The sequence below is a fragment of the Microtus pennsylvanicus genome, chromosome 11 (assembly GCF_037038515.1).
Source record: "Microtus pennsylvanicus isolate mMicPen1 chromosome 11, mMicPen1.hap1, whole genome shotgun sequence".
NCBI lineage: Eukaryota > Metazoa > Chordata > Mammalia > Rodentia > Cricetidae > Microtus > Microtus pennsylvanicus.
The window spans coordinates 37,663,536-37,677,891 of NC_134589.1; the positions used below are offsets into that span (position 1 = coordinate 37,663,536).

The 14,356-nt window shown below is 49.2% G+C and overlaps 1 protein-coding gene across 4 annotated transcripts in view; it reads right to left on the reverse strand.

Moving 5' to 3' along the window:
* Positions 1 to 1,362: 1,362 nt before the first annotated feature.
* The window catches only part of Hnf1b (HNF1 homeobox B), a 53,025-nt gene continuing 40,031 nt past the window's right edge, over positions 1,363 to 14,356 (reverse strand). For 2 of the 4 annotated variants that reach the window (XM_075991307.1, XM_075991305.1), the window contains exons 7-9: positions 12,727 to 12,921; positions 10,098 to 10,216; positions 1,363 to 2,291 (exon numbers count right to left, since the gene is read on the reverse strand). In XM_075991307.1, the coding sequence (XP_075847422.1) occupies positions 2,271 to 2,291; positions 10,098 to 10,216; positions 12,727 to 12,921 (335 nt within the window). In that variant the 3' untranslated portion in view covers positions 1,363 to 2,270. The remainder of the gene's footprint in view (positions 2,292 to 10,097; positions 10,217 to 12,726; positions 12,922 to 14,356) is intronic. The other 2 variants (XM_075991308.1, XM_075991306.1) reach the window with 1 other exon arrangement.

Below are 14,356 nucleotides of genomic sequence, written 5' to 3' on the forward strand. Positions count from 1 at the left end.
GATGTTAGGAAGGGCCTGCTAGTGTTGAGGGAACTGTCGTTTTCCTGCCTATATATCTTGGTTCAAATAGGGTTTTGTTAAGAAAAGTTAAGACTGTACCTAACTAAACTCCCTCCCTCTCCTTGTACAGATGACCTCCTGAGTCTCTAGGACTCAAGGTTCTCAGGGTTACTGCAATCATGCCAAACAATCTAAACTGCCAAATGCAGACATTTGCTGGTCCCCAAACAGTATGATCTGGCTACGGGATTCTAGCCAAGGTTGAGGCTTCATGCCTTTACTCCCTGGCTCTTTCTGGAACTGGACATGTCCTCTAAAAACTTTTTAACAAGCTTTTATCTCTGTGTGCATACCTGCTTGTCTGTATGTGCATACCCTGCCTCTGAGACAAGAAGAGGGTGTCGGGGCCCCTGGAGTTGTGGTTACAGGAGGTTATGAGCAGCTTGATTGGGCGCTAGGAACTAAAGCTGGGCCCTCTGCATGAGCAACAAGTGCTCTTAACAGCTGAGCCATCTCTCCGGACCCTGGACATGTCCTTTTAGGTTACCTCGAGCAGTGCAAGGGATCATTGCTATCTATGTGTATGTAGTGCTTGCCCTTGTCCTGGCTTCATCTCAACATAACTATGAACTTCCTCTTAACTTCATCAACCCCAAATCACAGTCCTGACACCCCAGAAACCAGTAATGGACCAGTATTTTATATCTGCCCCTGCTACGAGCACACAGTAGGTCCTCAGCAAGTTTTCTCAGTTCTCTGAGAATGGTCATCTCCCACTATATTGGGATATATGAAAACCCTGCCACCCAGGGACTTGTTTTCTTGCCTGTGCTTTCTCTGAGAAATACTTCGCTGGAAAGTAGAAAAAGCACAGGCCAGCGGGACTTGCTATGGAGGAGGTGGCAGAACTGAGGCCAGGGCAGGGTCCTTCCTCTCATGTCAGCATTGAGTTCATTACCCTCAACAAGCGGGTGTTGGCATCCACAAAAGCCCCTTCTCTGGCTCAGACAGTCCTATGGGAGGCCAAGAAGGCAGGAAGAAGCCTGGAGTTGATGCTTAAAATGAGATTTTAGAAATTTTCCTACCACATTTTTCTCCCCTGTACTTTTTGTCTTTAGGACCACAGGTGACCCAGACTTGGCTCTATGACCTTGTCCCTCTGATGTCTGATGGAGAAATAACTGTTTCCCACATGGAAGTGTGAGAAAGCTAACACGAACACTCGAGGAAGACGACCCGAGTGCAGACCAGCCTAGCAGACACAGTATTTTTAGTGGGCTCACTGGGGAATCTCAGAGACCAGGCTGGGGATTTTTGGTGAAACCATAGCAGGGGAAGAGGAATGAGAAACACGAGACTCTGCACAGTGACAAAATAAATTGCTTTAATGGGAGGCTTCCTGAGATGGCTGTCAGCCAGACGGCGTCCCTGTCCTGGGATTTCTTGGAGGATCCACTGGCCGAGCCCCAGGCCCGCAGAAAGCTAGGGCATCAGGCTGCCACTAATGTCTCACTCCCTAGAGATCCAGAGGTGTGTCTTAACATCAGCAGAGCAGAGCAAGCTGGCAGTCTATCCACAGTATGCCATCCCTGTGGCCGGAGGGGTGGTGAAGAGATTCATTTCCCACTGCGGGTGTTTTTCCATGGGGAGGGGGAAGGGAACAAGTTACTCTTGGAATTCCAACTCTGACCTTTACAAAGAAAAGTGACAGACACTTTAGTATTATATACAGGGTGGGGGAGATACCTGGAAGGGAAATTGCACTTAATTACAATAGTTTATAGTTTACACGCATTGGACAAATTTACTTCTTTAGAAGAAATCTCGAGATCATCTGGGATGGGGGAGGGAGGCTGTCAGTATTTACAGGGTCTGGCTCAGTTCGATAGCACACATCCTCCTTGGTCCTCCTCGTCATTTCAGTAACAGATTCAAGTTTTTGCATCAGTTTGTTCGACGGACTGCAGCGTAGACTCCACGGTTTTCTCGCTTCCTGTTGCACCGTGGTGCACCAGTCGACTCTGGGAGAAACGAGCACTCGGGAGGTGGCAAGACAATACTGCAGAGAAGGGAAGCAGGGCTTCAGGCTGCACCCCGAGAGAGCAGGTTGTTCAAGGTGTCTGTAGGGTGTCAGGTAAGTGGGAAGTCTCCTGGGCTCCCAGGTGCTCGTCGCGTCACTGAGCTTTTCTATGACAGCTGCCCAGCGAGACTTGATGGTGTAGAAAATGGGGTCCTTGCCGCTGCACATAAAGTGGGTGGTTACATAGGCATCACCAGGCTTGCAGTGGACACTGCAGAGGAAGAGAGAGGGGAGAAAGGGTTTAGCCGTGTGCACGCAGGCCATCGGTTTAGTTTCTCCAAGGGAGCAGGCACGCAACTCAGCCAGCAAAGGACCTGGAGGTGGGGGGCTGGAATGGGGTTGCTGAAACACACTCCCTGTGGGAAAGCTTTTCCCTGGAACTTGCTGGAGACCCTGAAATAGTCCTTATTTGCTGACCTTACCCCTGAAGTGGGGTTTTGTGACAATAACATTTACACAGTGCTCAGGGAGATCACACAACAGCAGGGTTGGGAGTTCTAGGCCTCTTGTGGAAGTCTTCCTAAGACCGCTAACAGCACAGCACCCTAAACCACTGTTTCCCAAACTTGGATGGAACAACCAGGACAAGGATCCTGTGAAAACATTGTTCCACTTCCAATTCTTAGGCCTGGGAGTTTGCACTTGCAGTGTGAAAATCGTTTCCACTGATTTCTTTGTGTGTGCGGGCACTCAGAGTGCACATGAAGAGGCCAGAGGACAATTCGCACGAGTCCATTCTCCCCTTCGACTATGTGAGTTCCAGGATCAAATTCAGGTTTGATGGGCTTGGCCACAAGCTCCTTCAGCAGCTGAGCCACCTTGCCAGCCCCAGGAGTGTGTATGTCTAAGAACTCCACAGGCTCTGCGACGCCGTTGAGCTACCAGAAGCAGCAAGGCCATAGCGGGTGAGGAAATGTCCCTCTACTCAAAGTTTCCACCAGGGAGAGGGCTCTGAAAATCCTAAGAACTTTCAAGGATGGGGCTAGAGAGATGGTTGAGCAGTTAAGAGCACTGGCTGTTCTTCCAGAGAACTTGGGTTCAACTCCCAGCACCCACATGGCAGCTCATAACTGCCTGTAGCTCCAGGTTCAGGTGATCTGAAACTTCACACAGACATACAGGCAGGCAAATGAGGCCATGTGAAATAAAAATAAACTAATTAAAATAGAAAGAACTTTTAAGGGCTGTGACCATTAGGAAAAGAAGTCAAGGGCTGATGGTGTTTGATGCCACACATCTGGAAGGGCCAGGGAAGGAGACCTCAGAGTGTCTGGAGCCACCCTCTGGGAGGGCCACAGGATCCATGTGAGGCAGCTTCCCCTTCTGGAGCCCAGAGCTCCCCTGTGATTATTTCAGAAAGGCAGGGCTCCTCTTTCAGACTCGTGTTTCCCCTCCCTTTCCTTCCCACCCTTTTACTTTTGTTAGCATTGATGGCTTCCTTTCGGCCTAGTGGCTTGTTTTCGCGAGATGCTCCCTTAAAACATACAGGCATCACACCCGTGAACCCATATGAACACAGCCCTATTATCCCTTTATTTTCCTAATAATCAGGGCTCTCAACTACGACCCCATGAGGTCATGACAGATTTAGAAAAATCAAGGTTCAGTGTAAGCTGGACTGGCCCGATGGTTCAGAACCGGGAAGACTGGAACCGAGCCTCAGGTTGGTTTTGGGTGACCTCCAGCATGTGTTGGGGGCTAAGAGCATTCTTTCTGCTTAGCCTTTGTTCTCAGTCACATTAGTCTTTGTGCTTCAGTTTCTTCCTCCATAGAACGGAAGCTACAGTGGGCTTGACGCATTAGCACAGGTGATGTTGCCTCCATGGTGTTTGTGTGGTCATTATTAATAACGTCCAGGACGGGCCCCTTCCTCTGTTCTTGCTGCTCTTGAGGGCCCCTAAGAGTGGGCCTGATCTATGCATTTGCGTCAGGAGCTGGGTTTCTGCTCCTCCTACATTCTTGGGGCCTCGGTCAGGATCCCCCGATACCCTTCGCCTCCTCTGCTTGCTTCTGCCCACCCCTACTCTCCAGTCTCTTTACTTCCCAATATCAGCCCCTCCCCTTTTCCTTCTAATTTTCAGATTTCAGGTGGAAGAGAGAGAAAATGGCTTGTGACCTCGCAGGTTTCGGCAGAAGCGCAAACAAGAAGGGCAGATAAGGAGACGCCAGGGAGACCCTATGGCCTGTCATTAGGGGTGGACTTTCCAGCTATCAGATGTTTGCTCACATAATAAAATGGTGGCAGAGCCCTAAATGTTGTCAAGGGAACTGGAATTATTTGCTCCCCTCGGAGTCTAAACATAAACATCTGATAAGGTGTGCGCTGGGGTCCTAGCACACCCAGTTCCATGGGGGGCCCGGCTCAGAGGAGCACCCTATGACCTGTCTGAAAGGTGTGGTGGTGAGGCCTTCGTCCCCTGAGGATTCGTTACATAATGGCGGTAGCTAAAGTGTGCTGCGGCTCCACTGCGTGCAGTCACTGCTCAGGCTCGGCTTACACAGCCTTCTATCTTGCATCAGTTTTTAGCATTAGTTTACAGCAAAGGCACAGGCTTGCACATGCCACCGCTTGTGTGTGGAGGTCAGAGGATGCCTTGCAAAAGTCAGGTCTCCCTGTCCACTGCCCGGGTGCTGGGGATCTTTACCTGCTGAGCCATCCTGCTGGCCTCTGTCTACGCTCTGAGGTGGATGGCTGTTATTTATCCATTCAGGTCATTGCTGACTGCCTGCTGTGTGTTCAGGGTGTGCAACTGCCAACAGGACCAGCCTGGCATCTCATACAGGTTACATTCTAGTGAGTTTGAACAACATGCCACTAAACATCACATGCATATATCCTAAGTCACCAGCTCTTAGGTGGAGAGGAATACTCTTCCGAAAACAAGCCTGGTAAGTTAGGCTGACGCGAGGGAAAGGGGGACTCATTGAGGGAGGCGGTGACACGTGAATTGAATTAGACGAAGGAACAAGCATGTCAAGTCCCACAAAGTGTGTTCCAGGCAGATGAGGCCAAATGCACAATACTGAGTGTGATCACTTGTCGGCTGCTGTGAGTCCCTTGTTCCAGTGAACAAAGGAGGAGCAGAAAGAAGTATGGAGATGATAGCAGCAACAGTAGCAGTAGCAGCAGCAGCAGCAGCCTGATCACCCAGAGCTTGTACCTCTCCTCTTCCTTTGGTTGCTATGGAAAGCTATTGGGGAGCTTTGACGGGGGAGGCACAGGCTTGATTTTTCTCTTGAAGAGACCACTCTGGCTGCTGCAATCGGACCACAGTGTTGTGTGGAAGAACAGAAGTGGGAACAGGGGCCATTGAAAGAGATCAGCTAGAGACAAGAGAAGCCTGAGCTTGGGCTAAGTTGATACCCATGGGAGTGGGGCAGAGCATCAGCTTCAGAGGTTAGGAGCACTTGCTGCTCTTACAAAGGACTGGAGTTCAGTTCCCAGCACCCATATGGCATCTAAGGCTCCAGTCCCAGGGAACTCAACACCTGTTTCTGGCGTCCTTGGGCACTACATGTATATGGTGCGGAGATACACATAGGCAAAACATTAACACATAAAACAAAAACGATACAGCTTTATAAAAAGATCTGAGTGAAACTATAGGGGGAAATAATTCTCGGTCATTTGTAAGTCTGATGCTCGGACTGGATGTTCCCTTGGGTCAAACACTGGGGACTTCTTGCAATCAGTCCTTGCAATGATCCCATGAAAGAGATTTCATTGTACATAGAAGGAAACTGAGGCTTGACATATTCCCCAAGGGCATATGGAGTAGAATTTTGAGTCTTGATCTGGCCAGCTCCCAGGCTAAGCACTGCTGGTCATCATCCATCTTGCTTTCCTCACCCCAATGGTGAAAATGACTGACAAGAAGGGCCAGCTTCAGAGGACCCAACATGAAGCAGCCCGCCTTCTCTTGTCAGTACCTCCGGGGATTCTCTTGACCTCTCCGTAAACTAAAAAGTGAAAGGATGGGTGGAGAGAGCTATGGGAGCAGGAGTCAGCTCACAGCCTGCACACTCTGGTTGTGACTGAAGTCATTTCTTGTGTAGTCTCTGCTATACAGGAGCCCAGACCACAAACCCTCTCAGGACAAAACTCCCAACACCCAACAGCTGAAGAGGAAGAGACAAATTCTCTGGGAGGGACAGAGGGCAGGAGCTACGGAAGGACTCATGGCAGCCAATGATTCCTGAAACTCCATCCTGGAGGGCCCCAAGGCAGGTCTGTAGTCGCAACAGTAAGTGCCAGAATCAGACAGCTACAAGTTCACAGTCCAGATTTAGCCTTCCTTATACATGTACAACCCTGCACCATTATTATGGTGCTTAAGTATGCATAGCTATCAGAAGCCAAGTATGGCAGCACATGGCCTTAAACAGCATTTGGGAAGCAGAGGAAGGAATATAGCTGCAAAACTGATGCCAGGCTTGTTTGTGCCGTGAGTTTCAAGCCACTAGGTTCCCAATCATTGTTTCCCTTCTGCTATCACAGAAACATGCTCTTTTCCATCTTCCAGGAAAGCAGCAATTGCTTCAGAGGCTACCCAAAGCACTGAAATCATCAACTCAAAAGGAGGGAAGAAAGGAAGGAAGGAAGGAAGGAAGGATGGAAGGAAGGAAGGAAGAGAGAGAGAGAGAGATATCTTGGGAGGTGAGAGCTGTGGAGTTTACAATTGTGTGAAATTATTCATCTCCCTCTTCATCTTTGAGCCTTGGATTTCTGCATAAAAATATCTACCTGGCAGGAGTAGGAGAGTTAGCCAGAGAATATATGGTAGAACAGTAGCTTGAATGTTTGTTGGAAATTGAAGGTACTAAAAAGTACCAGTTCTGAATCTATCCCCTCATTCATCGATTGCTCCATCCATCCACTGAACATATACCATGGCCCAATTTAGCAGCAAGGAAAACAGTGATCTGGAGCCTAGACCCAAGATGATGAGCCTTTGGGAGAGAGGACCATAATGTGGAAAATATGTTGTTGGCAGGGCCTCCTATAGCCACATAGAGACCAAACACTGAGGTAGATGCTGAAGAAGTCAGGAGGGGAGATGATGGGCTCATAAAGGAGCACGGACAGAAGAAGGAATAGAGAGGGAGCTTCCCTCTGCTCTTGACTACGCCCTGACACCCTGTTAGGCACTTGTGAGACAGGGTAGAGTGTCCCCATTTATAAAGCAAACAACAGTTTTAGTAGTTTTAATGGGGAAAAGCTGCCCAAGTTCACACAGCAGGGGCTGTGGAGTCTGAATTAACTCAGGTGTCCTGGCTTTTCCAGCCACTGTACAATGCCTGTAAAATAGCACGGTCCAGGGTGTGTCTCCATGGCCCAGCCACAGCAGGCACTAGTTAGTTGCTGGTTCCACACACACACCAGCCCATGGACTGTTCTGAGAAGCCCTTCCCAGCAGGCTCTGTTTAAACTAGTGTCCCTGGAACATACTTGACCCAGGACCCATTTTCTCCCATATATCTTACATGCTCTAACACCTAGGAGTGGTTTTGAAACCATCTCTCTCCTTCTGTATTCCTTCTTTCTGTCGGTGTTCCCTTATGAGAACTCTGTCTGCTCACAGAGAAGGATAATTTAAAACAAACAAAGAACAAAAGCTGCTCATGTCCCTGGTGCCTCAGGAAGAGGGGTGTGGCTTCAGTCTACCCTCTTCTGTTCTTCCTGTTGCTTTGGTTCCAAGGAAGTTTTCTGTTTGGAACTGAGCACACAAGCTTCGTTTTCCCCCTGGTTCTAAACCACTTACAACAACAAAAGCATTGCCGATTGTTATGGGCACTTCAGTAGGGAGTGTAGGTATTTAAATGGAAAGAGTCCAGGATTTGGGATCAAAACCTGAAGTCTGGGGGCTAAGTTCATCTGCATGACCTTGAGTAGGTCACTTTCCACTCTGGGTTTCAGAAATGATGATATTCACCAGAGAGAGGTATAAACTATAAAGCATTACATTTTTCTTTTGAGACAATGCTCCTCTTGCCTCAGCTTCCTGTGCCCTGCTATTACAAGCATGTACCATCATGGCCACCTGAGAATTTTTAAATAATTCTTATTAGTATTATAAGCATCTTCAGCGTTGCAGAGATGAGGGTGTGGCCACTTGTGAGACGTTCTGGACTATAGAGACAACTTCATAACAGATCAAGGAAGCTGCTCAGGCAGCTTCAAGGTTGACTAGCCACTCTGCCCAGTGGAGGGCAGAAGTCACGTGGGGGTGATGGCAGCATCTCTGGGAGCTTCTTGAGGCAGGTTAAGAGACTATTTCCTGAATCCAGAGGACTCGTTTCAACAAGCAAGCATCAAAGTCAATGTGGGAAAGACAGGGATAATTAATTACCGCCCTGTCTAGGGCTGCCCAAGCGGTAGATGGATGGATAACCCTTTAAAAGAGGAAGGCATTCCCAAGAAGGGCTGCTGCGCCTGACTGCCCCCCGATGGGATTGGTGAGCACAGATAAATGTTCTCCCTGATGGCTACAAAGAGTGGGAAATGGCACGGGAGTCAAGAGTCGAAGGGCAGGGCAACCGAGGGTTGTCTTTTAATCGTCTATTGGGTGAGAGAAGAGTGGTAGAGAGGGTCCCACACACCTCTCCTTCTAATTCCAGTTTTGGAGCCCAGCAACCCAAACCATGTGTTTGGCATCCAAGATATGCCAGGCACTTAATATACATGACCTCTCCAAATCCTTGAAACAAGTAGAAGGTACAATTGTTATTTTCAAGATGAAGAAATGAAAGCTCAAATAAAGCAGCAGAGCCCTCCCTACTTCACTCTAGGGCAGTGGTTCCCAACTTTCCTAATGCCGCAACCCTTTATACAGTCCCTCATATTATAGTGACCCCAACCGTAAGATTATTTCATTACTACTTCGTAACTAACGTTGCGGGGTATCTGATAAGCGTTCCCTGCGAAAAGGATCCTTATCCTCCAGAGGGGTCGTGTCCCACAGGTTGAGAACCACTGCTCTAGGGCCAGAAGAAGATGAGTCAAGGCTCATGAAAGAATCTGATCGGAAGCTTGTAACAGTGGGTGAGGTGTGACTTACAGGGCTCAGGAGTGGGGGGAGCCGATCGACAAGATCAAACCTTGATGGGTGCTTCTGACATGAAGTTCAAGGTTGTCACCTCCTTATCTAGCAATCGATAGAGGCCACCCAGTTCCCACAGTACATAGATCCCGTCTGCTGAAAGGTCTCATTGTGTTACTCTGGAATCCACAACTGTGTTCAGACATCTTGTCCTGTTTTCTGGTTCTCAGTGTCCTGTCCAGTTGTCTGAGCAACAGCCCTCCCTGTTGGCTCGTTGTTTGTATGACTCCGTCCCCTCTTTGGGAGGTGGGGATTACTCATCCTCTGAGGCTGTGACTAAGCTGCCAGATCCCCCCACTCTCTGTGCACCAGGAAGTTGAATTTGAGTTTCTTAATAAACCATGGAATGGGCACAGACCTCTGAAAAAGTCACACTGTCTACTGGGGAGTCGTCAAAGGGTTAGCACAATTAGGTTAGTCCTGGAGCTTATAGCCTGGGGGTAGTATGGGCCCTAGACCAAGAGAATCAGCCCCAAGGCCCCATCCACCTTTCTCTTTCCCCACTGACCACCTCTGCAAAGCTGGCAACGCAACAGATATCCTGACCTCCCATCCCCTCCTGGAAAAACCCTTTCTATGGATCATCAACCATCCCGGTCAGGAATGCTCAATTCCAGTGTCTAACGACGCTGTGTCATCCGGGCTCCACTGACTCATCCCACTCCAGTCTTCCTTTAGTACTCTTACTGGGGAGCAATGAGTATTTTTGGCCTGGGGTCCATCTGTTTTGTCCCCTGACCTCAGGGGTTCTCTTTAGCAGGTGACTGGAGAAGAGTCTCACAAGAATGAAACCGTGACTGAGTATACACTTACTCGGTTGGTACCTCACAGTCATAGTCATCATATGAACACACACACACACACACACACACACACACACACACACACACACCCTGGCGCCATTCTGTTGGCATTACCTGTTTACTGGAAGACATGCTGGTGAGGGTATTGATGCTACTGGTATCTGTGACCACCATCGCAGATGGAAACCGGGAGGTGTGGGAATACTGAGGGGGTTCCTGTTTATGGGCGTACACTGGAGAGACAGAGAAAAGACAAATTCAATGTATCCACAGTCACAATACCACCATAAGCCACACTATACCTCCTATTTCTCCTACGGAGAAATCCTGGTTTTTTTACTCAAGGTACTTAATCTCGGCTTGGTCTCCTCCCTTATAAGACAAGGATGACATCTATTGTAGGAAAATAATCACATTTAAGCTGCTTTGAGCTAAATATATACCTTGTGCACACTTCTATTTCCCTGACTTCGGGTAAACTATTCGGCACCTAAGCATCAACAGGCGACCTTGGGCATGTGGAGTACACCTCCTGGATAACACGAAGCAACTGCCCAGGTGTGCACTTACTGTTTCTGCCACAATTCAAATGTCAGGCTTCCTCCCTGAGTCGAGGACTGATTAACAACAGTAATTAGATGCACGTGTGGTTAACGGTCTCCTTCTGAGCTATTCCTGTTTCACTGCAAGGATATCAAAGCCGTATGACATCACAGAAATATGAAGGGTAAACAAAAGGAGGCTTGACTCAAATAAGACCTCCAGGAGCATGTGACTCAACATTTAGTACTGACCTACCAAATGTGGAACCTTGTGATGCATGCTAGCTATCCATAAGAATCATGTAGCTCCTAGCTCACCTGACTAACTAATGAAAGCATGTGGGTGCTTGGGCACGAGGGAGGGACGAGCATGTTCCCAAAACACGAACCCTACCAAGGAGGCCTCCAGTGTGAAACGGAGGTGAAGGTCACTGTCTTCTGGTTATTTCCTGCTCTAGCCCCTCTGAGCTCGTCTGATGGCTAGTCAGGTCTGCTGGTTCTGAGCGACCCCACGGGTCATGGTGACCATTGGGATACCGTGGTGCCATCCAGGCCTATGTGGGGAGTCGGGAACATAGTGTCAGACTCTAGAGGAAGGCAAGTGAGGCACACCTGAGTCCCAGACTCCACTGCAGGCTGCGGCAGAGTTCTAAAAGCCAAAGGTATGTGATTGGAATGTGGGGTGCTGTTTAAAAACCAGCCCTGCAGGCCTGAGTCAGGACTGAGCCCCAAGGAGAGAAGGCTGAACCACGTCATTCGTTCAACTTCAGACCTGCCGTGTGTCCACAGCAGCTGGAGGAACGACTCAGATCCCCTTTACCCTCCTTGCCTCTTAAGAGTGACTTAGTAAACACGTGTTTCCGCAACACTTTATGCTTATGAAAGGCAGGTCACTCACATTTTTATTTCATGTTCATAATTACTCCCTAACCACACTATTCCTTTATTTTTTATTTTTAGTTATTTATTTATTTATTTTGGTTTTTCGAGACAGGCTTTTTCTGTAGCTTTGGATCCTGTCCTGGAACTAGGTCTTGTAGACCAGGCTGGCCTCAAACTCACAGAGATCTGCCTGCCTCTGCCTCCTGAGTGCTGGGATTAAAAGCATGTGCCACCACTGACCTGCCACTATTCCTGTTTTATGCACAAAGAAAATGGGACTCAGAGTAGCCGGTGGCTACATAGCTGTTTAAGACTAGTCTAGTCTAGATACTTCCTAAAGCAGGCAAGATGTCCACCCCTTCTTTAATGCCCTCCTTAACTTAAAATTGGTGCTATAGCCATACTTGGCCAGAATAGTGGAAGGCCTGAGTCCAGGATGGAAGACAGGGATAGGTAAATATAGGAAGGTATAAAAGCTGAATGTGGGAACCCCCCCCCCCCCCCGTGCAAAGGACAGAGACTCTGGTGCTCCTTGACTTGGTAGAGCACAGGTGATATTTTCCATGTCGGTTGATGGCAATTTGTTTGGTTTTTATGTTCATGGATGTGTGGGCATGTGTGCCTGCCTGCATGCATGCACGTATATGCAGGTCAGAGGTGATCTTAGTTGTTGTTCCTCTGGTGTGATCTGGGTTGTTTTGGGGACAGGATCTTTCACTGGCTTGAACTCACCAAGTATGCTAAACTGTTGGCCGGTGAGCCCCAGAGATCTACTTGTCTCCACTCCCCGGAGCTAGGATTGTAGGCCCATGTCACCACATCCAGATTTTTGATGTGGGCCCCAGAGATCCAAGCTCAGATTCTCATGCTCGCTCAACAAGCGCTTTACTGACTGCGCTATCTCTCTAGCCCTTGTCTGTTTTGTCCTCAGTGCCGGGGATTGAACTGAGGGCCTTGCGCCTGTTAGGTGCATGCTCTGGCACTGAATTGTATCTCCACTCCAAGCTTCATGGATTTCCTTTAGAGATTTCCAGAGTTTGTAGGCTATGGGCACTTAAGACTCCAGAAAATGCATCTGTTTCAGAGAGGCAAATAGATCACAAGTTGCAGGCCGACTGTGACCATCGGGGCTGGGATGGGAAACTGTCCTGTCTGTTCCACGTGCTTTGCCAGTGCCCCTTTGATGGTTTTCCTCTGCAAACTTCCCCACTTGGAGTGCTGGAGCCAGGAAAGAGGACAGAAAAGCAAGAACGACACCCCAAGAGCAGAGCCAGTAATCTTCCAAGAAACTTCCGACCCTGGCACGCTTCTGTCCTTACTGTGCGAGTTCTGTAGCTGAGTCACCGCAGCCATGAAGGGCTGCTGGGCCATGTGGCTGCCTGGGCTCTGCTGCATGAGGGGTTGCTGGTGTGGGCTGTGCAGCTGTTGGGAGAACTGAACAGGCTGGAGGGCTGCCAGGCTGCTGGCCACACTGTTGATGACGGGAACACTCTGGGCTTGGGAGGTGTTGAGGCCTGTAGGAGCAAGGGAGAAGAGTCAGAGTGGTATACCAGGGATGAACAGATGTGACAGGCAGCATCAGTCACAGACGGGGCCTCGCCCTGCTCGGTGTGCCTGTCACTGGGCGGAGCCTGTGATGGAAGAGACTGCACGGAAAATGACTTTACAAACAAGGGAACCGAGACCCGAAAGATAAAAGTTTTGAAAACCTGAGGGTCTCTCCAAATCATCCGATGACCTCCCAAATTCAGCTCCTTTGAGGTCACCAGAATCCTGGGAAAACTGACTTTGTTTGCTGGCTCTACCCATTCTGGACTATGAGAAGTCTGTCCTGGTATCCTCTGGCACAGTTAAAGATATCCACTTTGGGGTATGGCTTATTACCCAGACCTGTCTTTCCAATAGAGGGCATCAGTATGCAGCAGCCCCTTTCTGCCTCCAAGGATCCCCCCCTTCCCATTCCCCTCCTCCATCCACTCCCACAACCTCAGGTTTCCACAGGCCCAGAAGGACTGAGTCTGAGGGTGCACAACAGAGCCCGCAAGGCCCCTGGAAGAGGTTGAACTGGCTCTGTTGACAGTCGCAGAGAGAGGAAGAACACATGAGAACTCAGCCTGTCTGTGAAGTAGACATATGCTAGAGCTTTTGGTACCCAAAGTACTAGGTTGGAGGAGGAAGCAGTAAGTCAAAGATGTGACAGTAGGGCAGGCCTTCTTTCTGTTCTGGGGACATGGGGACCACCTCTGTGTTCTGGTATCAGGCCTGCACCCCAAGACTTCCTTTGAACCCCAGCCACCACTGCAAGGCCTGGGTCTCCTGTCTCCATGCTCTAGTTGCTACCTGGTATGACCCTGGGGAAGACGAGATAGGATCAGAGTAGAGGCCAGAGGATGAGCAGAGAAGATCCCCCAGTCTCTGTCCCTGAGCTGCCAATGCCCCTTAGTCCTTGCTTTCTGGGAAGTCAGGGGTCGGGGATGTGATGAAGAGGGCCGGTTGTAGGTAAGTGCAGAGGGGAGATCTGGAGAGTCTTCCTGCAAGGGAGAACACTTTGAGAGGTAAGCAGTATTGTGGGAAGTCCTCCAGGGAGACAGCACAAAGTCTTCAACAATTGCCCACTTGGAGCTCGAGCAGATACTGTTATCAGAAAGTTAAAAGGCAATACCCTTGAGCAGAAAGGAAGAACAGATAATCCTCTTCCTGGCCCCCCTGGGTGGGACTTGATGGGTGGGGGGGCTTCTAATCACCCTCAGACTATCATTAGAATATTACCTTCTTGGGGGACTCAGCTTCTCCCCAAGTGTGCATCTCGCCTGACATCCCGATACTCTATTTCAATTTTCCTCCTCTTACTGTTGGCCTATGGCTCCCAGGAAATCCTATGAATTCTCTGTTTATCCAGGATCCCGTGCCCACTACTCTCGTAGGGAAATCTCTGCCCAGAAAAGGATA